The 26,243-nt window shown below is 55.3% G+C and overlaps 1 protein-coding gene across 1 annotated transcript in view; it reads right to left on the bottom strand.

Moving 5' to 3' along the window:
* Positions 1-6,048: 6,048 nt before the first annotated feature.
* The window catches only part of SHANK3 (SH3 and multiple ankyrin repeat domains 3), a 348,499-nt gene continuing 328,304 nt past the window's right edge, over positions 6,049-26,243 (bottom strand). The window contains exons 24-25 of the mRNA XM_056846670.1: positions 23,823-26,130; positions 6,049-6,639 (exon numbers count right to left, since the gene is read on the bottom strand). Of these exons, the coding sequence (XP_056702648.1) occupies positions 6,096-6,639; positions 23,823-26,130 (2,852 nt within the window). The 3' untranslated portion in view covers positions 6,049-6,095. The remainder of the gene's footprint in view (positions 6,640-23,822; positions 26,131-26,243) is intronic.

Here is a 26,243-nt window from a genome sequence, read left to right as displayed (position 1 = left end):
AACACAGGAGTGGTTTGCAGGACAGGAGCAGAGGGGCTGGAGCACGCGGGAGCGAGGCTCCATCTGTACCGGCTCCATCGCTTCCTGCCTGGGACCTTTTCAAGAAGAAGGTGCTATCTTTGATCACGCTGGGAATGCCACCAGCACGTGCCGGGGATGAACCGGGCAGCAGGGCAAATGACTCTGGGGGGCAGAAGGAAGGCGGAGGCAGCTTCCTGGTGGGAGGCTGCGGTGGGACTGGTCTGTCCGCGCCACATACATTGCTTTGCATGCACACTCCCTGCAGCACACATGTGCATGGCAGAGAAGGCACCGAAGATGGCAACTCAGGAGGCATTGCTGCCGCATGGGGTTTCACGGCTTGAGTGAATAGGAAAGGGTACAGCAAAGGTACAAAAGCAGTGACAAAAAAGGCTAATGCAATCTTGGGGGGCATCAACAGAGGCATTACATCCAAATCGCAAGATGTCATAGTTCCGCTGTACATTGCCTTGATCAGGCCGCACCTGGAGTATTGTGTGCAGTTCTGGAGGCCTCACTTCAAAAAGGGTGTGGGCAGAATGGAGCGGGTGCAGAGGAGAGCGAGGAGGAGGGTCAGGGGCCCGGAGAGCACTGCAAGGAAAAGCTGAGGGAGTTGGGCATGTTTAATGTGGAGAAGATGAGGTTGAGGGGGGGCATGATTGTTCTCTTTAGGTTTCTGAAGGGCTGTCACTTAGAGGAGGGCAGGGAGCTGCTCCTGTTGGCAGCAGAGGATCATAGGACTCATAATAACGGGTTTAAATTGTGGGCATAAAGGTACCAGGTGGATATTAGGAACTTTTTTTTTACAGTAAGAGTAGTTCAGCAGTGGAAACAGCTCCCTAGGGAGGTGGGCGAGCTCCCCCTCTCTGGCAGTCTTCAAGCAGCGGCTGGACAAACATTTGTCAGGGATGCTCTAGGCTGGTCCTGCATTGAGCAGGAGGCTGGACTAGATGGCCTGTCTGGCCCCTTCCAACTCTGTGATTCTAAGGTGTATGTGTGGCGGAGGGGAAGGGCACACAACGGGCAGTGTGGACGTGTGGCTGGAATGCCGGTGGTCCGTCAAAAGGTGCGCACAGGGGCAAGTTGCATATCAAAGCACCTGTGGAGGAGGTACTGAGTGAAGGCATGAAAACACACAAAAAGGCGGGTGTTGGAGTCGCTTAATGGTCAGGGCATCTGAGGATGTTTAGGTGGTTACGTGACATGTCAAAAAATGACCACTGTTTCATGGCCTTGACACGCTCGGCCCTGGGTTCTCCAGGGCAAGTTTTACATGAGCTTCCCACACGCTCAGAGGTGAAATGAGTGGTGCCAGGGTCACAGGGCCTCCTCTGCACTGCCAGGCCTGCGGCACCCCCCCTGTTTCAGCCCCCCCCCATATTAGATGTTGGGGAAAGGGGAAAAGCATTTCTCTTCCAAGAGATCACGGAATCGTGTGAAATGTCACACAAAGGAACTAAGAGGATTCAACTTGATGGATTATTGGGGTTTTTATTGCATTTAGAATCACAGAGTTCGAAGGGACCTCCAGGGTCATCTAGTCCAACCCTCTGCACAATGCAGGAAATTCACAACTACCTCTCCCTCACACCCCCACTGACCCCAACTCCGTGCCCAGAAGATGGCCAAGATGCCCCCTCTCTCATGATCTGCCTAAGGTGATAGAATCAGCATTGCTGACAGATGGCCATCTAGCCTCTGCTTGAAAACCTCCAGGGAAGGAGAGCTTACCACCTCCCAAGGAAGCCTGTTCCACTGAGGAAGCGCTCTGTCAGGAAGTTCTTCCTAATGTCTAGATGGAAACACTTTTGATTTAATTTCAACCCGCTGGTTCTAGTCTGACCTTCTGGGGCAACAGAAAACAACTCGGCACCCTCCTCTCTATGACAGCCCCTCGAGTACTTGAAGATGGTTATCATATCCCTCCCAGTCTTCTCCTCTTCAGGCTAAACATACCCAGCTCCTTTAACCTTTCCTCATAGGACTTGGTCTCCAGACCCCTCACCATCTTTGTTGCCCTCCTCTGGACACTTTTCAGCTTGTCTACATCTTTCTTAAATTGTGGTGCCCAAAACTGAACACAGTACTCTAGGTGAGGTCTAACCAGAGCCGAGCAAGCGATACCATCACTTCGTGTGAGCTGGGTGGGGGTGGGGTTAGCTATACTTTGCAGCCAAATCTGGATGAGTTAATTCTGGTGAAAGGAAAATGGCTGATATTGTAGATTCTCTGCCCTAGAGATGCTCAAGTGGTATATCCGCTTTACTGACTTTTAAGCCAGAGGTTCAAACGTGTGCACTAGCTAATGCCTGATACTTATGCTCTGATGCTGCTGTGCTTATATTATATTGATAGGATTTTATGGGAACTGCTTTCATGCATTTTCTTTTACCATTAATTATTTCATGTTATTAGCTGTCTTGGAAGTTCTACATTGAACTGTGGGGGTAAAAGGATTTTAAATGTATCATAAACAAACATTTTGGCATCACAAGTTGTGGTCTGGAAAGGGGCTCAAAGATCATGCCCCAGTGAACAAAACAGGACTTACTTCAGAGTAGACCTGCTTTGGATTGCTCTCTAAATGCGTTGTGGTTGATAGCGTGCAGTAAGGGGATGCTTGAGGGTCTGGAAGGACAAAGCCGGGGGTGGGGGGGTACATGACCCAGTGTTCAGGATGCCCTGGGCACTTGGGGGGAGGGTTGGTATTAAGCGCATGAATAAGCTTGCGCATTCCCCCCCCCAAATGAGAAATACCTCACTTCTTTCAAGCATGCCACTTAAAAATAATTATCAAAAGCGAAAGGGGCAGATTGGCTCAAGAGTGCATCTTTCTTCTCTCCCCCCCCCCCCCATCACGTCACATCTGACTCCTGGCGACCTTGTTGGGGTTTTCAAGGAAAGAGACTTTTGCAGGTGGTTTGCCGTTGCCTGTCTCTGCCTCACAACCCTGGCATTCCTTGGAGGTCTCCCGTCCAAATACTAGCCAGGGTCGACCCTGCTTAGCTTCTGCGCTCAGCCTAGCCTGGGCTATCCGCCTTGCTTTCTAGAAAGAGGCTGAGAAAGGAAAATCTCGCTCGCTCGCTGTGTTTATTCATGTTTGGGCGTCACCAGCGATTCTGTCCCATCCTTCTCGCCTCCAGCTGTGGCCGTGATTTAAGGTGACTGAGAGGCAGGGACAGGCCATCCGTTGACCCTGCGCGTTGCCCAGTTGGGGGGCTCAGTGTTGCCCATACCTCATGGGGCCTGGGGGGCAAAGACCTGAACCACAGCTGGGCAGCTGCAGAGAGGCTTGGGAAAGCAGCACCCCCCTGGCCCAGCAGGAGCAAGTCAGAAGCTGTGTGTTTGTTTCTAGGGGGGCTCACTGCCTACCTTTGCCCTGTTGCCTGACTGAAGCTCGGAAACCTCCCGCGGAAGCGAGGGTGGGCAGGCAAGGGCTTCTGTCTCCCAGCTGTGTAGCACCAGAAGAACGAACAGATCCTATCCCTATCCTATCGCTCTACTGACCCATGTCTGAAGCTTCCCTCCAGCTCCAGGAAGCCGGTGCCAACTTAAACAGCTCTTTCCTAGGAGGAAGGCTCCATGGTTGGATCCATCCCAATGCCTTTACAGAGCAAAATGCTCCCACCTCCAGCAGAGCCTTGTTAGGGAGGCCCCCTTTCCCGCTACGCCTGCATAGGCTGGGCACAGGCTGGACAGAGATGTTCTAACAACCAAGCCCAGGTCCACAGGTGCTGCCAAAGCCCCTCTGAACTGGGGCTGGGGGAGATGCTTCCCTAAACCCATCCTGTCTGCAGATAACCCCTCACGTCCTGCTTGGTCCGAGGACTGAGAGCGGGGGCCAGGCAGACAAATCCCCCCCCAGGAGCAGCACCAAACTGGATCAAGTGTGCTCCTCGGTCCTAGCCTGCCTGGCCCATGGTGATTAGGCCGCACCCAGATGGGATCCTGGATCTTTTTTGGGGATCTCTTGTACTGGGAAACTTGGCTTTCCGTAACACTGTGAAGGCTGAAAGTGGATACTGCCCTGGATTGCCAGCTCCTGCCCTGGAAAGGTGACCCCCCCTACACTACCCCCACCCCACGTTCTGGTCTCTGTAGGGTTGCCATCTCCAGGGTGGGAAATTCCTGGAGATTTGGGGATGGAGCCTGGAGAGCCCAGGAGCTCGGCTCTCCCACCCAATGCAGCTTAGGTTTGCCGACTCTGGTTTGAGAAACTGCTGGACCTTTGGGGATGGAGCCATGGGGAGGGCGGGGTTTAGGGAGGGGAGGGACCTCAGTGGGGTATAACGCCACAGAGTCCACCCTCCAAAGCAGCTGTTTCCTCGAGGGGAACTTCAGTCTCTGGAGATCAGTTGTAATTCCAGGAGGTCTCCAGGCCCCACCAGGAGGCTGGCAACCCTTTGTGGAAGGGGAGAAAGAAAAGCGCTGGGGGTGTGTGTTAGACTGAGGCAGCTCCCCCCCCCCCAGGCCCCAGCCTCTCCTGCAGCAGCTCTGCCTGGCAAGAATGGAAGACTTGGGTGCATCCTCGAAACCAAGGGCAATTCTGTGCCCCCCCCCCCAATCTTTAAACTTCAGAGCATCTGAAAGCAGATTTTAAAAGAACTTCCCCCGACATTCATTCATTCAGTCACTAAAAACTCCCACAAGCATTGTGGGGAGGAGCAGCGGAGCGCCCCCCGCCCAGCAAGATTAGCTTTAGTAACCCATAACAAAACAAGGTGGCTATAGATATAGATATATAGATATTTGTTCTTTTTTTTTCTTTTCAAATATATAGCTGATTAAAAAGATGCAAAAATGAGTGACTAAGACGGAGTGGGTGGGGGATTCCGGCACCAGCAGATCCTCTTGCGTGGATCCACCGGCAGATCTACAGAAATGCACAGAGATTATAGAGACTCCTTCGATGCGTCCCACGACCCCAGAGAAAACGAGACACCCCCCCTCCCCCATGAATGTTGGCAAAGCGGAAGTGGCAGGGCTCTCCACTTGCCTCCCTTCGATGCCCCCAAACATGCTTCTATCCATGCGACTTCAGCCCCCCCCTCCCCTCACCTGGGCAAAAGAACAGGGTCCTCCAAAAGGCAGGGGGCCTTCTCTGTGTGTGTGCGTACGTGTGTGTGTGTGTGTATGTGTGTCTCCCCCCTCTCCCCAGGTGCCTCTTTCTCATCCTCCTGGCAATGAAGGTTCTCCTTGTGGGGCAGGACGGGGAGGAGCTGGGATGGAGGGGTGCTAGCAGCGGCGGGGGGGGGGGAGAGCCTGTTGACTTCCTGCATGGGTTCCCTTTCTGCCTTCTCCTGCCGGCCCCCCCAGCACCCTGGCAGAAGCACCTCTCCCGCTGTGGCTTCACCGGTGCCCTCCCTTAGCGGGTGACGCCACCCACAGATGCCCCCTTAAGGCCTGTGGGCCCAGTCCGGACCTCCCTGCGGACTGCACACCGAGCCAACTTTGTGGGTCCCTTCGTGGAGGGGTTCGGCCCATTTCTAAAGACCCCCCCACAAGTTGGCCCCAGACCCCCCCCCAAAGCATCACCTTGATTTCAGAGACCATCCGAGAGCAACCGCACCCGAGGTGCCCCTCCGCCCTTCATAGCGCAGCCCTCCCTCCCCCCACCCAGCTCGAACTGGACAGACTCCTCTTTCCCATGCTCAGATCCCACAAATGGCATCTCCCCCTTCCCAAACCTCCCCCTGCCTGTTCTCTGAGCCTGCAGCAGTGTCCTCCGTACGGGCATAACATACTTGAGGGGAGTACCCCTCCTTCTCCCCACCCAAACCTCCCTTCCTGCAGTCCAGTGAGATGCAGGCCAGACTTCCTGGGAGAAAGAGGCAAGGGGGAGGGTGTCATGCAACATCCCTGTTCTCCGAGAGGGAGGCCAGGTGCCCGTGGGGGCCCGGCACGTGGGAGAGAGGGGAAGAGCGAGGGGGGGCCCCTTGCCAGCTCCCCGCTCTTCAGTGCAGTGGTCAGAGTAGAAAGCGAATTCGAAGGGTCCCTGTTCCCTAGCCTAGGAGCAGTGGGCCCCCACCTGCTAGCGAGCCGGCCCCGGGAGAGGCCCGGGACGCCCAGGACGGTCAGCTGTCGACCAGCTGCTTGAGTGCCCGCTCAATGTTCATGCGGTGCCCCACCCGCGTCACCCCCAGCTCCACAAAGTCCTCCTTGGTCAGGGCGGGCAGGTGGGTGCCCTCGATCTCGTTGTCCTCAAACTTGTCCCGGTGCTCGACCAGGTTAATGCTCTCTAGCCAGTCCCCCACATCGTATTTGTTCCACAGGTGGAGGGGCTTCTGCATGAAGGGACGAGGCGGGTGGAGGGTGTGCAGGGGGCCCCCCGGGGAGGGCGAGGGCGACGGGGAGCGGCTCCGGGCGCTGACGCTCCTCACCACAAAGCGCACCTCCTTGGGCTCATGCGGGATGGAGAGGCTGGAAGATTTGAGGATGGTGGGCGGGGTGAGCCCGTAGGGCCGCACGGTGCTGAGGGGGTCGGTCCGGTCCAGGGTCGGCTTCACCGGGCTGGGGGTGCGGCGGGTCACAGGGTAGCGGCTGCCGGGGCGCACGGTGTAGGTGGTGCCGGAGCTCCGCTGGGAAATGGTGCTCAGTTCTCCTAAACTACTGAAAAGTCTGTGGAGAGAGAGAGAGGAGGGAGAGAGAAAGCGGGGGTCAGGGAAGGCCTCGGGCACCGGGACACACATCCACACAGACACACAACCTACACAGGAGGGAGGGGGGTCTTGTGGCTGCGCAGCACCCCCAGCTGATGCTCCCTCACCTCCCAGGCAGCCCATTCTCAGAGAAAATGGCAGGTGCGAACATCATTTATTTGATTTATATCCCGCCCCTCCCCAGCAATGCCGGGCTCCTCACAGTCCCCTCCTGTCTAGCACTGCAGCAAGCAGGTTCCCCCCTCCTGACACAACAGCTTCTGTTTCCTTGCAAAAACCACCAGATCCCTGATATTTCCAAAAGGCAAGTCCATCTGGGGCGTGTGGCTGATGCCTTCGGAGTGGCCACCATGCCCGCAGCCCCAGACAGCTGGCGGGAAAGAGTCAGACACAGGCTGTGCATTTTCAGGAAAGAATCGAGGGGGGGGGGAGACTAGCGACCTGGTTCCCCCGGCTCCAAAACCCCAGGCATGAGAGATTTCAGTAACACTCAGAAGGTAGCTGAAGAAGTGAGCTGTGTGGCTCACAAAAGCTCTTACCCTGCCAGAAATTTTGTTAGTCTTTAAGGTGCTACTGGGCTCTTGCTCTTTTCTACTGATACAGACTAACACAGCTACCCATCATAAAATTTCTGGCAGGGTGTGAGCTTTCGTGAGTCACAGCTCACTTCTTGAATCTGCAGAAGTGAGCCGTGACTCACGGAAGCTCCTACCCTGCCAGAAGTTTTGTTAGTCTTTAAGGTGCTGCTGGACTCTGCCTCTTTTCTAGTGCCACAGACAGACTAACGTGGCCACCCATCGTGATCTACACCCAGAAGTCAGCTCCACTTCAGTCGAATGGATGCCCTCCCCAAGAAACATCAGCCCAGGGGTCCATCTAGGGTTGCCAACTCTGGATTAGGAAATTCCTGGAGATTTGGGGGTTAGATCCTGGGGAGGGCAGGGAGTACAGCGAGGGGGAATGCCCCAGAGCCAGCCCACCCTCTGAAGCTGCCATTTTCTCCAGGGGCCTTGGAGGGCCTCAAGGGACTACACCAGAGGTGTCAACCGTAAAGCCTGTGGGCTAGATCTGGCCCCTTGAGAGCTCTTATCCAGCCCGCAAGCCAGCTGAGGCAGCACGCCCCTCCCCAGTCCTGATCTGGGCTGGCGAAGCCCGACCAAGAGGCATTTATGTCATATCCGGCCCTGGAACACACCTGCGGTGGCCAACGTGCCCGGAAAGGGGAGAATTTCCTGAAGCTGCACCAGGTTGTGCCTGGAGTTCTCCACAATTGCTACTCATCACCAGATGACTGAGGTTAGTCCCCACCCCACCCCCCGGAGGAAAGGGCAGCTTCAGAGGGTAGATTCTCTGGCATCGAATCCCTGCCGAACTCTGTTCCTTCCCCCGACGCCACCCTCCCCAGGGGCCACCCCTACATGTCCAGGGATTTCCCCAGCCAGAGCTGGCAGCCCTCAGCTGCATAGGGTGGGACAGCCAAGGCCCCTGGGCTTCCCCGCTGGCAGCGCCAGGGATGCAGGCGAGAGGGCCAGCCAGCATCTCTTGGCCTCAGGCTGTGGCTGATGTGGGGAGGCCCCTTCCGGCTCCGTGACTCATGGTTTTTGGCCAGCTCCGCATCTTGGGGCCTCGGCTCCAGTTGGGAGGACAGACCAAGGAGGAAATAACAAGAACTGGGAGAGCAAGTTCAGGAAACAGCCTGTTCAGACTCCAAAGCAGGTGCCCAAAGACCCAGCACTTGAGTGGAGAGCGGGGGGGGGGGGGGGAGAGACACAGCACAGTCCAGAGGTTTCTCTACAGCCCCACGAAGTAGATGGTGGCTGCCCAGAGCCCCTTGGGAGGGAGGAGGTGGGGCGTCTGATTTGCCCTAGGTGGGTTCTGAATATGCACTCCTTTGCCTCCCCCAATGAAGTACCCAAGCCTTCTGCCTGCCTCCCCCTTATAGTCACTGAACAGGGAATTGTAAGGTTTATATTTTGACACTGAGGGGGAAAAAATTCTTAAAGCATCCACTCCATCCCTTCATCTTCCAACAACTCTGTGCCAAGGAGCCGAGCCAGGCTCACCCTAGGAAGTCTGAGTGGTCAGGAAGGAGCAGGGCAAAGAGCAGCCAGGGGCCCAGATGCATGGAAAAGGCGTGTGCCGCAGACACACCGTCCGGGCAAGAAGAGCACGTTTTCAGCACGGATGACCCACAAACGAGAGTAAGCGAAGAGCCGGCTAGCTGCTCCGTGGCTTCCCACCAGCAACCGGGCTCCATACTCGCTGGAGGGCAGAACAGGCAGCCTGCGTGCTGCCACAGAGAGGGGGGTGGGGACTGGCAGGAGGGGCCAGGGCCAAGCAATACTCGCACCTGGAGTCCTGTGGGCCATTCTGTGGGCCTCACTTCAAAAAGGATGTGGGCAGAATCGACCGGGTGCAGAGGAGAGCGATGAGGATGATCAGGGGCCTGGAGACCCTAGCCCTGCGAGGATATGCTGAGGGACTTGGGAACGTTCAGTCTGGAGGAGAGGAGGTTGAGGGGGGGACAGGATTGCTCTCTTTAAGTATTTCAAGGGCTGCCACTTAGGGCAGGGGGCTGTTCCTGTTGGCAGCAGAGGGTAGAACTCGCAATAATGGGTTTAATTGCGGGCGGAAAGGTACCGGATGGATATTAGGAAAAAGAATTACAGTAAGAGTTGTTCAATCAGCTACTTAGGGAGGTGTTGATCTCCCCCTCACTGGCAATCTTCAAGCAGCGGCTGGGCAAGCACTTGTCAGGGATGCTCTAGGCTGATCCTGCATTAAGCAGGGGGTTGGACTAGATGGCCTCTACGGTCCCTTCCAACTCTATGATTCTAAGGTTGGCCACTTTGTGAAGAGACTGTTGGACTTGATGGACCTTAGTCTGATCCAGCATGGCCTTTCTTATGTTAAGAGAGGGGTAGAGGGCAACTGAGAACCCCTCACCCCTGACCACAATCCTCCTTTTGGCAGCTTTGACAGTGACAAAGAAGAGCTGGTTGCCTCTCGGCTATTCTATCCGCCAGGGGTAACCGTGCCCCCCCCCCCCCAGCCCTGCACAGGCAGGATTGGCATAAAGGTAAAAGTAAAGGTTAAAAAGGTTGGTGCAAGCACCGGGTCATTACTAACCCATGGGGTGACATCACATCAATGTTTACGAGGCAGACTATGTTTCCACCATCCTGGAACACAGGCAGGATGGTGCTGCTGAACTCGTCTGACACTTCCTGGTGGCACCTGGTTGGCAGCTGTGTGAACAGACTGCTGGACTTGATGGGCCTGGGTCTGATCCAGCAGGGCCTTTCTTATGTTCTTATGTTTTATGGGGGGAGGGTTGCCATTGCCTTCCCCAGTCATCTACACTTTACCCCCAGCAAGCCGGGTACTCATTTTACCGACCTCGGAAAGATGGGAGGCTGAGTCAACCTTGAGCTGGCTACCTGAAACCAACTTCTGTCGGGATTGAACTCAGGTCGTGAGCAGAGCTTTTGACTACAGTATTGCAGTGTACCACTCTGTGCCACAGGGCACTGGCAAAACCAGTCCAAGCGCTTGCCACCGCTTAGCCTCCCTGGGCAGTGGAGGAAAGAGCCGTTGTGCAGCAGGACAGGTCTCGCTGGCGGCCTCCAGGGACAGATTCCCAAGAGAAGGGCAGCCTGCAGGCCCAGCCCCCGCAAGCCCGTGGGAGAGCATGCTGCACAGGAAGAAGGCGCTGTGTGGTGGTGCGGGTGGGTTGGGGGGCATCTGTTGGCGGAAAAGACCACCGATGTTCAGGGCCCAATAGGGAGATTTAGAAGAAGAGTTGGTTTTTATATGCTGACTTTCTCTACCACTTAAGGGAGAAGAAAACCGGCTTACGATCACCTTCCCTTCCCCACCACAGACACCCTGTGAGGTAGGTGGGGCCGAGAGAGCTGTGACTAGCCCAAGGTCACCCAGCTGGCTTTGTGTGTAGGAACGGGGAAACAAACCCCATTCACCAGCTTAGCCTCCGTCGCTCATGTGGAGGAGTGGGGAATCAAACCCGGCTCTCCAGATCAGAGTCCACTGCTCCAAACCACCGCTCTGAACCACTACACCCTGCTGGGGGTGAACTGGAGGGAAGGTCTCTTAGTCTCCTTGTGAGGTCCCCTCCACCAGCTTTGACTCATGCTGGAGAAAGCCAATGAGTCCCTCCTGTCAGGGCTCCCAGGAGAAGTCCTTTGGGAGCCTCACTCTGTCACCTTGGAAGGTGAGGGGATTTTTTTTGGGGGGAGCGCCCTCAACTTCCCTGCCTCTGGAGTGTGCTCACACTTACTGACCAGAACGGATCCTGATATGGTTTTTTGGCAGGATCCTGATATGGTTTTTTAGCTGGAGAGGGCCTCGGATCGGGACCCCTTGGGCAACCTCGGTTTCCCAAAACCAAAACGGGACTTGCCACTATCAACATTGTCAAAAGGTTACTTGTGAGGATAAAGAGAATGACCGAGCCCTCGGCATGCCTAAAAGGTCACGCTAACCTCAGCAGGAGAGAGGATCTGGGCTGGCCTGGGCTCAACTCCTTGGGCTAAATTCTGTCCAGCGACTGGCAGAGAATTAGGAGGCTCCAGTGCCAAGGTGGGGAGACGCTGAAAGCATTATCAGGTTGGTCAATGGGATGGCTGGCAGAGAAAATAGCAACAAGCCCACATTCACTGGCTCATGATGACAATACCCGTGGAGCGAAAGAAGACCCCCAGGCAGCGTGGGGAAGGGAATTGCTGGGGAGGGGGTGGTGGTGGAAGGCCTTTGAGGCTTTTGCTAGAGCCCCACCTGGGGGCCCCTTTGGGCGTGGGGTGTTAGGGAAGCCTCTGTTTTGCTCCCCATGTCCCCGAAGGGGGTGGGAGGCAAGGGTCCCTCATGGCAGCCCCCCACGCAGTCTCCCTGCATGCCTTCCGAGAGACAGAGTTTCATTCCACGATCGCCCCAATGAAACAATGTGTTCCAAGAGGAAACCTGTAAGCGTGTGCTTCACGTGCCCAGTGGAACTGAAATGGATGAGAATTAGCTGCGCTTAAGCTGGATCATGGCCAAACAGGCGAGGTACAAAAACCTCTCTCTGTTTTGGGCTGCTCTCTCACTTGGGATGTCTGGAGACCTTCAGAATCCGGCTTTTCACTGGGGCAAAATTGCTGTGCGCTATGGGCAAACCTCTTCGGCTACTTTCATTTATGACAAGAGGAACTGCTGCGGGGCTCAGACCCTCAGGATGGAAGACATTTGAAAGCAGGCCTAGGGAACATGTAGAGGGGCTGGGGGCTGGAAACTGTCCTCTGGAGGCCAGGGCAGAACATCCTGCAGGGTGCCTCTGCGGCATTTGACCCCCCACCCCACCCACCCACGGTTACTGACTAGGCTTGTGCATATCAATAAACCTGAACCAAAAATAAACCATTTCGGAAAATTTCAGGTTCGGGTTTACCAAATGCACAAACCTGGGGAGAAAGCCGAAGCCAAGTAGGCAATTCCCGGGAAAAACCAAATAAAAGTTGGTTTTCGGGTTTGGTTTCCCCCAGGCTCGTGGGGGGGGGGGCATTTTTGGAGCTAGAGCCCCCAAATTCACAGTGTAGCTTGGAGGGACTCTCCTTGCATGGCCCCCGAGGTTTGGTGAAGGTTGGGTCAGGGGGTCTGGAAGGGGTCACCCCAATAAACCCGAAATTTACTGATATATATATATATATATATATATTGCACACCCCTATTACTGACTATCCGGCCCGCTCAGCATCAAATGTAGCGACTCCTTTGCAAAAGGTCTACCATGAGAGCCCCTCTGGTAAATATTGGAAACGACTTCACACCCCTGTGAAGGAGGCACATCTGAATCAAGACCAGAGAGGTGCCAACTTAGCTCCGCCCACTGCAACCTGTCTCCCCCCCCCCCGTTTCCCTTTCTGCACTCGATGCTGGGCAAAGGCTCCTCTTTGCATCAGCCAGGAGAGCGGAGCAAGGCTCCTCCCCCCTGGCTGGAGAGGAAAGGGCAATCGCCATGTTGGGATGGATGGAAGAGACGGCACGTGGACAGCGGCAACACGGAAAGGCCAGCCAAGCTCCCGCCCACCCCCCAAACTCAAGCGCCAGGCACAGCATGTGCGTTGAGAATGGAGCAGCACTGTGGAGACACAAACACTGTTCCGGGGCCACATGAGACAGGAGCGAGCACACGGAAGATGCCCTGGAGCTCAGGAGGATTCCTGGGAGCCCCAACTGGAGGGGAGGGTGATGCTGCCTAGCGGCGTGCAGGACCGGCGAAAACAGTGGCAGCCAGCTGCACAGAGTGTTGAGGGAAACTGGAACGAGGAAGCGAGGGCCATGCTGGTGCCTCCGGGACACACATCCCGGCTCACGTCCCTCTGACCTGCCTGATGCTGGGAAGTGCAGGGGGTCAAGTTGACCTCCTGGCCCTGCGGGAAGAGTTGGGGGGGGGGGTCTGCAGCCCTCTCAGGTGCAGCAGCTGTGGACAGTGACAGAGAAGGGAGCCCCTCTCTTTTGCCATCTGGTCCAACGAGGTGAATGCAAAATAGGGGGTGGGGGGTGGAAAGTGTTGCCATAGGTCCAGTAACAGCATAGCCTCTGCCTGGGGGTCTTCGGATGGCCCTACAGGCAGGCAGGCAGGTAGGCACACCAGAGGGTTGCCAGGTCCCTCGTCGCCACCTGAGCTTGAGGAGGGCAGGGTTTGGGGAGAGGCGGGACTTCAATGCCAATTGCCAAAGTGGCCATTTTCTCCAGGAGAACTGACCTCTGTCGGCTGGAGATCAGTTGTAATAGGGGGAGATCTCCAGTTAGTACCTGGAGGTTGGCAACCCTAGCACACCAGCAGGCTTAGCAGCAGAGGATCTGGTGGGGCTTGTGTTCTGCGCCCCCTGGTTGCTTTCAAGAAGCAGGCCGCCTCCCAGCCTGATCCCAGCAGATCAGCTGCGGGGAGCTGCGGATCATCGTCCACAGGGTTCAGGATCCTCAAGGTCACAGGGGATTTGATGGGCCCTGGGCAGTGAGTGCTCAGGGCACCCCTCCCTTCCTGAGCTCCACCCATGTACTCCTCCCACCCGCCTGGGCCTCTTTCACCTGCCTGCCCCTTGCCTCCGCCACCGCCGCCAGCAGGCCCTTTCCTCCATGGAAGTAGGAAGAACCTCACCTATCCGCACCCTCGGGCAGTCCTGGGCAGTCCAGCACAGAGGTGCAGCGCTTGCAAGCCTGTGGGGGAGTGGCGGGCACCTGAGCAGGTGGCAGAGGAGGCATGTGGGCAGCAGCTGGTGGCTGTGGGCACTGTCAGATGCCCCAACTCAGGGTATGCTGGCCTGACCTGGGGAGCGTGGCCTCTGAGGCATCTGGACTCAGAGGCCCAAAGCAGGGAGGAGCTGTGGCTCAGTGACAGAGCATCTGCTTGGCATGAAGAAAGTCCTGGGTTCTGTCCCCAGCATCTCCAGTTAAAGGGACCAGGCAGGTAGGTGATGCAAAAGACCTCTGCCTGAGACCCTGGAGAGCCTCTGCCGGTCTGAGTAGACAATACTGACTTGGATGGACCTGGGGTCTGATTCAGTAGAAGGCAGCTTCATGTGTTCCCCAGCCAAGACACAAGGGCTGAGTTTTGCATGGAGCAGTAGCTTCTGCACAGAACGGAGACCCTTTTCCCTTGGCATCCCGGGCAAGCCATGACCTGAGCACACGGGCAAGCCCACTCGTCTTCCTGGGCCTCAGATGGCCAAAGATCGACAGACAGGATCCAAAACCTGACTCAGAAGTCCACCGAGCAACCTCCTCTTGCTTCCGAGACCAAAGCGGTCCCTGCAAATGGAGCGGGGAGGGCCGCCCACCCACTGACCCCTTGCCTTCCCCTGGAGGCCAGGCCTCAGGGAGAAGGTTCCAGCCAGCCTAGACCCCACCGGTCCCCTCTTCTGCAGATGGGAGCTTCCTCCTGGGACACAGTGGCACAGAACATCACGAGACAGGGAGACAGACATGCCGGGAGCACAGAGGGGGCAGGAGGGGCACAGAGCCACACGGCACAGCAAGCATCGCCCCTCCCCCTCCCTGCAGGCCCCGATCCGGCCCAGCCATGGGCACGCGCACACACACAGCAGCAGCAGCAGCACAGTCAAGACGGAGGGAGGAGGGAGGGAGGAGCCGGGGTTGCTATGAGAATGGAAGATGCTCACTTACACAACTCGCCCACCCTCCTGAGGCCTGAGGCGGATCTAGACAGAGCAGCGGAGACATGCAGATGAGGGAGCAGGAAGAGAGGCAATGAAAGAAATGTTAGCATCAGTCCAAGGCACCAGGAGCAACAGTGAGAAAAAGGAACAGACGTCATCACGAGCCCCGCTGGAGCCGCTGCGGCTCCCAGAAGCCAAGGCCCGGCCGGCCACCACCTCCCCAAGAGGTGCGGGGAGCAGAGGCCTCGCCAACAGCAGCCTCCGAAGCCAGGACGGACCCCTCCCCTGCACCCATGTGGGGACACAAGTCCTCTCCACCTGCTCAAGTGTGCCTTGGACCACCACAAACCCTCCTCCCCTTCATCTCTTTGGAGATGGACCACCTTCTGCCCAGGGGTCAGGCCCAGTGGGGCATGGTGGGGTCAAGCCCCTGGGGGAGACAGGTGGTCAAGGGATCCCGGCTGCTGGCACCCAAGGATTCTGGGAGGCGGCTCAGTTCTGGTCCGTCACATTGCAGTTACATTCCTGGAGAAATGGAGCATTCGTCATCGCATGGATTCAACAGCAGAAGCCTGTGCAAAGCGATGGGGCGTCTCCTGGTCATCACAGGTGGAGGGGGGGGGGGAGACAGGACAAAAAAAGAGGGTCTGTGGGGGGTGGGGCCGCAGGGCACAGCCATGGTGCATTGCAGGCAGATGCGCTCCCTGCTCCCCCCTCCCCAAATGCACCCCCCCCGGCATGCCAGCTTCTCCATGCCCGCAGAGCCAGCGCTGAGAGCCCCGGAGCTGTTATTGTGCCCATGAGAGAGTCGGCCTTGGGAAAGAGCTGCAAGTGGGAAGTGGCTCCTACTCACTCCGGAGCAGCTGCCGCCACTTCTGTGTTCAAGCCCAGCGACATTTCATAGAATCATAGAGTTGGAAGGGACCACCAGGGTCATCTAGTCCAACACCCTGCACAATGCAGGAAATTCACAACTACGTCCCCCACACACCCCCAGTGACCCATACTTCATGCCCAGAAGATGGCCAAGGTGCCCTCCCTCTCATCATCTGCCCAAGGTCACAGAATCAGCATTGCTGAAAGATCGCCGTCTAGCGTCTGCTTAAAAACCTCCAGAGAAGGAAGGAGAGCCCACCACCTCCCGAGGAAGCCTGTTCCACCGAGGAACCGCTCTGTTAGAAAATTCTTCCTAATGTCTAGATCAAAACTCTTTTGATTTAATTTCAACTCGTTAGTTCTGGTCCGACCTTCTGGGGCAACAGAAAACAACTCGGCACCCTCCTCTCTATGACAGCCCTTCAAGTTCTTGAAAATGGTTATCCTATCCCCTCTCAGTCTTCTCCTCTTCAGGCTAAACATACCCATCTCCTTCTGCCTTTCCTCATTTCCCAACAGGAGGGGCCCGAGACCAGCCAGACCAGCCGGCACACCTTGTCCCAGTGTGGAATAGTCCTCCTTGGGCTGGGGTAACCCAAAGCTCTTCCCAGTTCTCGGATCGGAATGAGGCCGCCAACACTTCCCTCTTTTGCTGCCTGTGTCTGAGAAATGCATCTGCCCGCTTGGCAGTCACATCCTGCTTGTAGGGATGCCACAGAACAGAAGAACTAGAGATGGGAAGGAAACTCTGCTAGGAAATTATTCCTAATGTCTAGATGGAAACTCTTCTGATTTAATTGCAAGACGATGACTGCAGGAGTGGGCTGTAGAAGGGGTGTCCATTCAGAGTTGGTCAGAAACTCTGAATTCTAGAACTCATAGAATCATAGAGTTGGAAGGGACCACCAGTGTCATCTAGTCCAACCCCTGCACAATGCAGGAAATTAACAACTACCTCCCACCCCCCACATCCCCAGTGACCCCCGACTCCATACCCAGAAGATGGCCAAGGTGCCCTCCCTCTCATCATCTGCCTAAGGTCACAGAATCAGCATTGCTGACAGATGGCCTCTGCTTAAAAACCTCCAGGGAAGGAGAGCTCACCACCTCCTGACGAAGCCTGTTCCTCTGAGGAACCGCTCTGTTAGGAAATTATTCCTAATGTCTAGACAGAAACGCTTCTGATTTAATTTCAACCCATTGGTTCTGGTCCGACCATCTGGGGCAACAGAAAACAACTCTGCACCATCCTCTCTATGACAGCCCTTCAAGTACTTGAAGATGGTTATCCTATCCCCTCTCAGTCTTCTCCTCTCCAGGCTAAACATACCCAGCTCCCTCAACCTTTCCTCACAGGACTTGGTTTCCAGACCCCTCACCATCTTTGGTGTAGCTCCTGCTATGAGGAATGTTCCGCTTGCAGGGAAAGGCATAGTGGAGTGCAGCTTCGGGCGTGAGACTCTGGTCAGAATTGGAAGCCATCTCTCAGGGGCACAACGTACAAACCAGACTCCAAGGGAGCACGCGACTGCCGCCCCTCCCCACGCGCATGCAAGAGCCACAGGCCGAGGCCCATTGCTTGCCGGGCAGAGCAATGACGGGGGTGAGCCGGGATTAGTCAACAGTTAGCGGCTGATGAGATGAAGCTGCTGGGACTTGCGAGGTTGCCAGTGCATGCTGTGTGGTGTTGCCCACAATGCCCCTGCATCCTTGTAGGCTATGGGCAGGGACATGGTCCGAAAGGCCCCCTCCTCCCACACGAGAACCCTCCCCCTAATTTGGATCTGGCCCTTTCCTGCTTTTGGGGCATTGCATCCCCTCTGCACGCTGAATGCGCTCCCTCCACACGAGTAGGAAATATTTCCACAGCAGCACAGTTCCCGCAGGGCGCACTCTCTCTCGCCCCTGACCCCTCCGGCTTTCCTACCTGGGGAGACAGGAAATGGTTTGTCCTCATCCTGGTGGGGAATGAAGGTGAGGGGGAACCCTTCACCGGCTGCCCTGTGCCACTTCTGCCAAGTTCTCTCTGCCAAATGGGCACGTTCTGGGACGAGGGAGAAAGGGTCACAAGGAAACGGCAGTAAAGTAGTCAATTGCTGTGAAAACTGGGAAATTATTTTGAGAAAGTATATTGATATCTGTGTTTGGGTGTTATTTCCTATGTTATCTATTTGTCTGACATGAGATCAAGGTTAGGGAAAGATGTTTGTTAAGGGATATTTCGTCTTATTATGTCTTTTGATGTCTGAGAATATTGCAGAATTCTCATAACAATTTTGCAAGCTTTTCATAACAACTTTTCACAGATTCTCAAAATAATTCTCAGTGGTTCTCATAATAATTGACCTCTGGAAGGGTATATAAAGGGAACTGAGATTGTAAGAGGTTGGATATTCTCAGACAGACTGCATGCTTGCGTGCAGTCTGTCTGAGAATTATCCCTTGCATGAAACCGTGATGGGTATGCAATTCTATTGTATTTTTCATTGTAATTTTTTTACTGTTATTTCAGATCTGTAGTAATTTCTTAGAATCTGTTAGATTTCTCCATGTAATCTAATTTTCATATATTTCATATACATTAGAGGTTTTTTACTTTTTCATCAATAGTACTGAAGCATTAACAATAACAAGGAATTGTAATACAATTCAAAGTTGTGTCAACGCTTGAGGTGGCTGGCTAAGTAAGTTAACGTATTTTTAGTGAAATACAAAATCTAGAAATGTAGCCACTTATCACAGCAATTGATCTGCTTCAGTAGCATCCCATGGGGGAGGGTGAACCACGCCATGAGACAAAGCATGGGCAGAGGGCTTGGACTCAGGAAAAGGCAGAACTCCAATCACCCCGAGGCTCCGAGAAAACGCCTATACGGCTGAACGTGGAAGGGTCCTCTGGGGCTCCCCGAGCTACCCCTGCAGGAGGATTACCACGGCCCCCTCCTACCCGCTGAATCCCGCAGTCTCCTGCTCTCTGCTCCACCAGAGGAATGCGAGGCCTGGTTCCCCTGGCCTGTGGCCTTTCCCCACTGTTTGCAAAGCAGCAGGAACAGAGAAGGCCAGAAGGCAGGTGCCGAAAAAAGGCATTGGTACCACTTTGCCTTCACCAGGCTGACTTATGGGAACAGTCTTGGGGGGGGGGTCTGGGGGGCTGCCAGGAATGGAGGCCAGTTCTGTGACTATGCCAACCGGTTCCCCACAACGGTCAAGAATGAGACTCGTCACCTCCAGCCTCAGCCGGCCTCTGTGAAGGGTACCGGGGCCAGCTAGAATAAGAGAGGGCCCGTGGCTCAGTTTGTAGAGCATCTGCTTGGTGTGCAGAAGGTCCCAGGTTCAATCCTCAGCATCTCCAGTTAAAGGGACCAGGCAGGTAGGTGGATGTGAAAGACCTCAGCCTGAAACCCTGGAGAGCCGCTGCTGGTCTGAGCAGACAATACTGACTTTGATGGACCAGGGGTCTGATTCAGTGTAAGGCAGCTTCAAGCGTGTTCGACCTTCCCTCTGCACTGGAGGATTCGCACCACCAGCTGTTATGCCAAAGCACCCTCCTCCTCATCTGGGGGTTCCCCTCCATCTGTGTGTGCCTGGCCTGGCCCTTGTCTGAATTCCCCCAGATTTCGGAAAGGGAATTCCAGTTGACTGTGAGGCCTGATTTTTGGGGCCTCGCAGGAGGCCAGGGCAGCAGCAAAGCCTACAAGGAAACGGGGCGTTGTTAACTGCAGCAGCTAGAAGCTCCCACCAGAACATGTTATGCTCTTTGACTGAAACAGAATTAATCGATGAGTTCATAGAGAAAGAGGAAGCTTTACCCTAGGAGCTAAAGGCCTTAAAGGCTTATTTCTCTTCACTCTCTCTTTCCGATCTGTAAGGATACAAAGCAGTTGTAGGTTTTCCAAACAGCACATGACTATAAAGAAAAAAAAAATCATAGAATCACAGAAACATAAGAGTTGGAAGGGACCTCAGGGTTATCTAGTCCAACCCTGCACAATGCAGGAAATTCACAACTACCTCCCTCTACACCCCCGGTGACCCCTGCTCCATGCCCAGATGGAAAAAAAAAAACCCTCCAGGATCCCTGGCCGGGAGGATATCTATCTATCTATCTATCTATCTATCTATCTATCTATCTATCTATCTATCTATCTATCTATCTATCTATCTATCTATCTATCTATCTATCTATCTATCTATCTATCTGCCTTTGCTCAGTCTTGTTCTGGCTTTAAGATTATAAGTGCTTTCACAGTGAGGGCCTTCCAATGGAATTGCTGCAATCCATGCTAATCTTGCAACTGCACGGATAATTAAGGGTGTGACCTTGATTGGTAGGAAAGGTTATAAGGCATTAGCTTCGCCCTGGCCAAAACAAACTCCCCTCCTTCTTGATGGCAGTTTTTGATGCTTTTCCTTGTAAGTTGAGAGCATTTGGATTTCTGTTTAACTTTCTTTAAAATAAACCTTGATATTTTGGAAAGCTGTGCTTACTGGAGAGTACAATTTACCCCAGAAACGAACCAGAGGCTGGAGAGGCCAACCCTTGAGGAAAGGGGAAGCGCTCAGTCTTACTAGTAAATGGACGGCACCTTGCTTGCCTGGAACCTGATGGGGCTGTGGTCAGCATCCAAGGCCAGGGCGTGAGGTTGCGGGTTCATACACCATGGAAGGACTCTTTGGCTCCAGAAGGGAAGAGCTGGGAAGTCCCAGACCAGGTGCCAGATTTCTGGACCCCACCCACAGTCCCAGTTGCCCCCGTTCCACATCAGCAGGCAGGAACAGCTGGCTGTGTGTGGGGGGGCTGCTGCTCAGAGGCAGGTTGCTCAGAGCCAGCACCGCCTCCCCCCGACAAGCAGCTCCCTGCACCCCATGGTGTTCGGGGCCCGACAGACCAGGGCAGCCCAAAGGGGCCTGGGGCCTTCAGGGCCCCTCCTGCTCCTGCACAAAGCTGTCCAGGTATTCACATCCTCCTCCACCAGGGGTTTCCTAAGGACAATCTGGAACAGGTGAATTTTGGAGTTGGTGGGGTTGTAGTATGGCAGCGGGGGTGGGGGGTGGGGGAGCGCATGCAAGGTCAGTAAGTGCTCCTAATGTGTGCATACCGTGAAAGCCTTGCCCACGCCTTCTTCTTGTCTGTGCACACATGCATTTGGTCATACCTCTCTTCCTCCGCCTGCAGCCATCCAACCCCACAGATCGCCCAATCAGTTGCTGGGTTCTTTAGAAGGTTCCAGGCGAGAAGTGCCACTGAACATGTGCAGAGCGCCTTTCCCTCCTCACTGCTTAAAGAAACAACGCCATGCTCCGAGGACAAGGCCGGGAGGAAACTGCTATAGCTGGCCTCTCTAGGCCTCAAAAGATTTCCGGACTGTCTTCTGAGGGACTCGTCCCAGCCTGCCGCTTGATTCAGCCTGGTGAACTGTTTTACAGGGCTATTTTAAATATTGTTTTAAGGTTTTTATTTATTTAATTGGGATGTTAGATCCTTTCGTAAACCGCTCTGAGCCCAGCCTTGGCTGGGGAGGGCAGGGTAGAAAGTTGAATTAATAAACAAATAAACAAACAAACAAAAAAACTGGGCTTGCATTTTCGAGGAACAGACATCTGTGCCCACGTCCAGGGTCAGGGAGCTCTCTGGGGAGGACCTACCTTGTCGCTTGAAATTGTTTTGCCAATTTGGAAGGCAAAACAACTTTTGCTCTTGCTTAGAGAAAAGGCTGCTCTTTGGAGGACGACACAGAGCCTGAAATGATGCCAACGAGGCTGCCCTGACTTAACCATGCTTTTTCTTGCTTCTTCCTGCCATTTTTTCAATAAAATATTTTAAAAGGACCCATTACAGGTAGAGTATCCCTTATCTGGACATCCCACATCAGGACTGATCCAAAAACCAGACCCTTCGAGCCGGCAGGCAGGCAGGTCCGTGCTGCCTGCTTTCAATGTTTCCTCTCACCTAAAATAAATATAAAATAACAGCGTACGCAGCATCATCGGTGGAGACTGAAAGCCGGCCGTTGCTAGTTTGTTTGTTGTTGCTCTTGCTTAACAGCTGATGCAGGTATTCTGGTGAGATAGTTACACCTTTGCTTTCTGATGGTTCAATGTACACAAAATTTTGTTTAAAATTACATTCAGGCTATGTGTATAAAGTGTATATAAAACATAAATGAATTTGGGTCCCATCCCCAAGATATCTTGTTATGTATGTGCAAAAATTCCAAAATATTCCAATATACGGAAAGATCTGAAATACGGACCACTTCTGGTCCCAAGCAGTCCGGATAAGGGATACTCAACCGAGTCCGGATAAGGGATACTCAGAAGGGGCCGAGCTTGTGCCATGAGGGAAATCTGAAAGGCAAAGGCATGCGGGAAGCAGTGGGGGGTTGACACTCTGCAGGCTGGCATGTGGCAGGAATGAGCGGAAGGACCCCAGCGTTCGGAAGGAGGGCTTCTACCCTGCCCAGGGAACTTGGCGCATGGAAATGGGGATGCTGTGCTGAGCACTGGCGCATGGTTCTGACCTGTTCGTGTCATAAAGGCAGTTCTGGCCCCTCAGTCCTTGTGTGGGGATCATGCAAACATACATTTTCACACGGGGAGGAGGACTGTTGCGAAGTGACCCATGTGCAAATTGTGCATCTCTCTTTCACACTCTCTTCCTCTCTCTCTCTCTCTCTCACACACACACACACGCTGTCCAGCCATCTCTCTGATAGGTTTTTTGGGGGGGGCAGGAACCCCCCAAACGTGGAACACGATGTCCATTAGACATGCATTGTAAGGAAAGGCCACCCAAGGAGAAAAGAGGGGGTCCAGCCTCTCTACCAAGAACGCCTGGCTTGGAATCAGAACCCTGCACCCAGACCCTGGTGAAGAAGGACCAGGTGCGGGGCACAATGCCCCCCTTTGGGTCCGTTGTTCAGCCTCCTTTACCCCTTCCCCAGAAACAGTGAGGGATGCTGGAGACATGCCGGCTAGCATCACCTACTGGAAATGCAAGAGCAACAAGGGCAAGAGGAAGGAAGAGTGTGCCCAGACCGGGGGCTACCTGCAAGACCGCTCCAGGCGGCATCCCACAACCCCTTCGTTTCTCCGCTTCTGCACATCTCCTACACAAATGATGGCCTCTCATTAAAGAGAGGGGAACTTCTATGACCCCCTACCCCACGCCCAGAAGATGGCCAAGATACCCTCCCTCTCATCATCTGCCTAAGGTCATAGAATCAGCATTGCTGACAGATGGCCATCTAACCTCTGCTTCAAAACTTCCAGGGAAGGAGAGCCCACCACCTCCCGAGGAAGCCTGTTCCACTGAGGAACAGCTCAGACGGTTAGAAAGTTCTTCCTAATGTCTAGATGGAAACTCTTTGGATTTAATTTCAAACCGTTGGTTCTGGTCCGACCTTCTGGGGCAACAGAAAACAACTGGGCACCCTCCTCTGTGTGACAGCCCTTCAGGTCCTTGAAGATGGTTATCATACCCCCTCTCAGTCTTCTCCCCTGCAGGCTAAACATACCCAGCTCCTTCAACCTTTCCTCATAGGACTTGGTCTCCAGACCCCTCACACTCCCTGGGTTCCCTCACAACCTGACAACTCAGCCACTTGGGGGCCCAGACTCAGTCTCCCCTCCAGCCAAGTGAACTGGGGTGTGTGCGGGGCCAAATGCACAAATTTGAGGTTTATCGGGGAGAAGCCCCTAAAAGCACCTGTAAACCAAGACTGCGTATGAACAAGAAACGCAGCAAGGGCTGCAGTTTGAGGACTGTGAGGGAACAAAACTGAAATGAAAGGTGAGAGAAGAGGAAAAGTCCAGATGCAGCCTAAGAAGGTGGAGGGAGGGCAAAGATGGAGAAGGAATGGGTTATGGGGTGGGTTGGGAGAGCCCCATGGCCAAATGTGCAACTGCTACCAACCCTCTCTTTGTATTTTGCCAAATCTCCCCTAAGATCTCCAAGAAAGTCCTTCGGGGGGGGGGGCTGTCTGTTTCCACCGAGGCCGTCCCTTCTCTAGCTGCTGAGCGCCTCTTGCTTACCAGGGGAGGGAAGACGGACGCTGGGCTTACTTGCCTGCCCACCTGTGCCAGGGCTTACCGTGCTGCCCCCACCGGGGACTTCTTTCCAGGGTCTATCACGCCCCCGGCGGGCTCCTCCCCCAAGGAGCGTGTGTCCTTGTTCAGCTGCTGCAGCCGAGAGCTCAGCTCGCTAATCACAGTTGGTTTGTCTTCCTCAGCCCCGTGGATTGGCCTGCTGTCCAGGGGGTCCCCCCACAGCTTGGACCTTCGCTGAAAGAGGTAGCGTGGCCGGCCGATGCTGGCAGAAGCCAGGATGGCCGCGTGTTGCTGGGAGATGAGCTCACTGTCCGAAGACTGCTTCAAAAGTGGGTCCCTGAAAGTAACCGGCCCCTTGCTGAGCTGGGACTTGAGTTTCGGCTTTGGAGGCACTGGCGGCTTCTCGAGTATAAAAGTTTGTCCATCCGCAAAGGAAGTGTACGTGTCCATGGGCTCCCCGCTCTCTGAGGACAATGTGGACATGCTGGAGACGGTGGAGATGGTGCTTGTGGTCTCCAGGTGATGGTCACTTGAACTTCTGGTGTCCACCTCTTCCACTCCTGAGTCCGTGGCAGACTCTGGGGCCGTGGGGGCATCAGAGGGCTTCCCTGAGGGTGTTCCACCAGTGGTAGAAGGTGCTACTGCTGCCGCTGGCATGGATGGCATGGCAACTGCTGGAGCAGCCAGCTGGCTGATAGGTGTGCCGGGGGTGGTGACCAGGACCCCGTTCGCAAACTCATCCGGGGGAGGCACCAGGCCAATCTTGGCCAGCTCCTCCCTGGTCTCCTCGTCGCTCGAGGACAGCTGAGCGGGTGGCAGTGTGACCGTGTACGGCTCCACTTCCTCTTCCGAACTCCCTTGTCCGAGAGCCTTGTCCGAGACGGGGCTGACCGGAGCCTTCGTCACAGGGCTGGGCTGGGCCTCGATGGCGGGCCCCGCAGCAGGCGGTGGACCTGCCTCGGGGACGGGTGGCTTCTCCTCCTCCTCCATCTCCAGCCCCAGGTCTTGGCCGTTGCTGGTTGCGTGCACCATGATGAGGCCTGCGGTCTTCTGCTGGGACGTGTCCACTATGCTGATGATCATCGATTTCTTGTCCTCTGCTCTCTTCTCCTCCCTCACAGGCGTCTCTGCGTGCGCCTCACCCTCTTTCCTCACAGTTGTTGGTATCCCCCAGTGGCTTTGTGTGGGAGTCAGGGTGCCCGGTGTGGGCGCCTTGGCTCCGGGTGAATACGCAGGTGAAATTAGGCCCTCCAGCTCCCCCCTCTCTTGTTCTTTGGTTTGGATGTCCACAAACAGGGGCGCGGCGCGATCGGAGTCCGGGCTGTGGATCGGGGTGGGCACCCTGGAGGGGACCTGGGTGGAAAGCGCCCGCTCCCTTGCGGCCAGCGCAAGTGCCAGTGGAGAGTTGGGGTCCAGGGGTTTCCCGGTGAGGGGGTGGATGAACGTCGAGGAGGAGCTGCTGATCAATGGCTTTAAAGCTGAGACGGGCGACGGCAGGAGCACATCCCGGCTCCCCAGCAATCGCTCGTCGATGGACCGCGACTGCTGCAGAGATGGCATTTCTATCGTGGGGGGGCTCCCTTCGATGGCCCCGACGGAGAGGAAGACAGTGGATTTCCGCTTCTCGTCCAGGCGCCGCTCCCTCTCCTTCATGACTCCAGCGATGGCGGTGGTGAAGGGGAGGCTGGCGGGGTCCACCTGCGACTGGTACTCCATGCCGCTCAGGCGGTGGGTGCGCCGGGTGGGGGAGGGCTCCCGTGCGAAGCCCCCCGCGATGGACAGCGCCGCCCGCTCCTGGGCGTCCTCCACCTGCAGCTGCTTCACCAAAGGGCTCTTCTTCCTCTGGGGCTTGGTGGGGGCGAAGAGGCTGACGTTGAACTGGCCCATGTTGGCGTAGGGGTTGTCGACCACCCGGCCCTTCCGCTTCAGCTTCTCGGGGGGCGTGGCGGAGGGGCCGGGCCGGGGGATGTCGGAGGGTTCCACGGGGATGTGGGAGGAGTCCTGGAGGATGATCATGGAACGGGCCCGTTTTTGCCTTTCGGGGTAGGGGATGGAAGTCCTCGCTTGGTCATACATCTCGGCCGCGCTGATGACCTGGGGCAGCCCGTGGAGTTTGGCCTCCAAGCCAGGCTTAAAGCTGGAGCGGATTGTGTCGTAGACTCTTCCCGGGGGTGGAGGGGGAGAGAAGGAGGGGGGTGCGCCCGTGTCAAAATAATAGGGGGAAGGCGGAGGGGGCGGAGCGGTCTGAGGTGGGGGTGGGATGCCAGGCCCTTCTCTGACAGTATCTTGCATTGAGGTGCTTCTGGGAAATTTCCCATCCATTATGGAGGCAGCAAATTTCTCATCTTCACCTGCAAAGCAGCACAACAGTCACGTCAGAGTTGCTGAGCAAAAGGGCAAAGTGCGTTTACAGACAAACATCAACATCAGGGGTCCCCGACCCTTTCGAGCCTCTGGGCACCTC

Source organism: Euleptes europaea, chromosome 3 (assembly GCF_029931775.1).
Source record: "Euleptes europaea isolate rEulEur1 chromosome 3, rEulEur1.hap1, whole genome shotgun sequence".
NCBI lineage: Eukaryota > Metazoa > Chordata > Lepidosauria > Squamata > Sphaerodactylidae > Euleptes > Euleptes europaea.
This window is presented reverse-complemented; position numbering and strand designations above follow the sequence as displayed.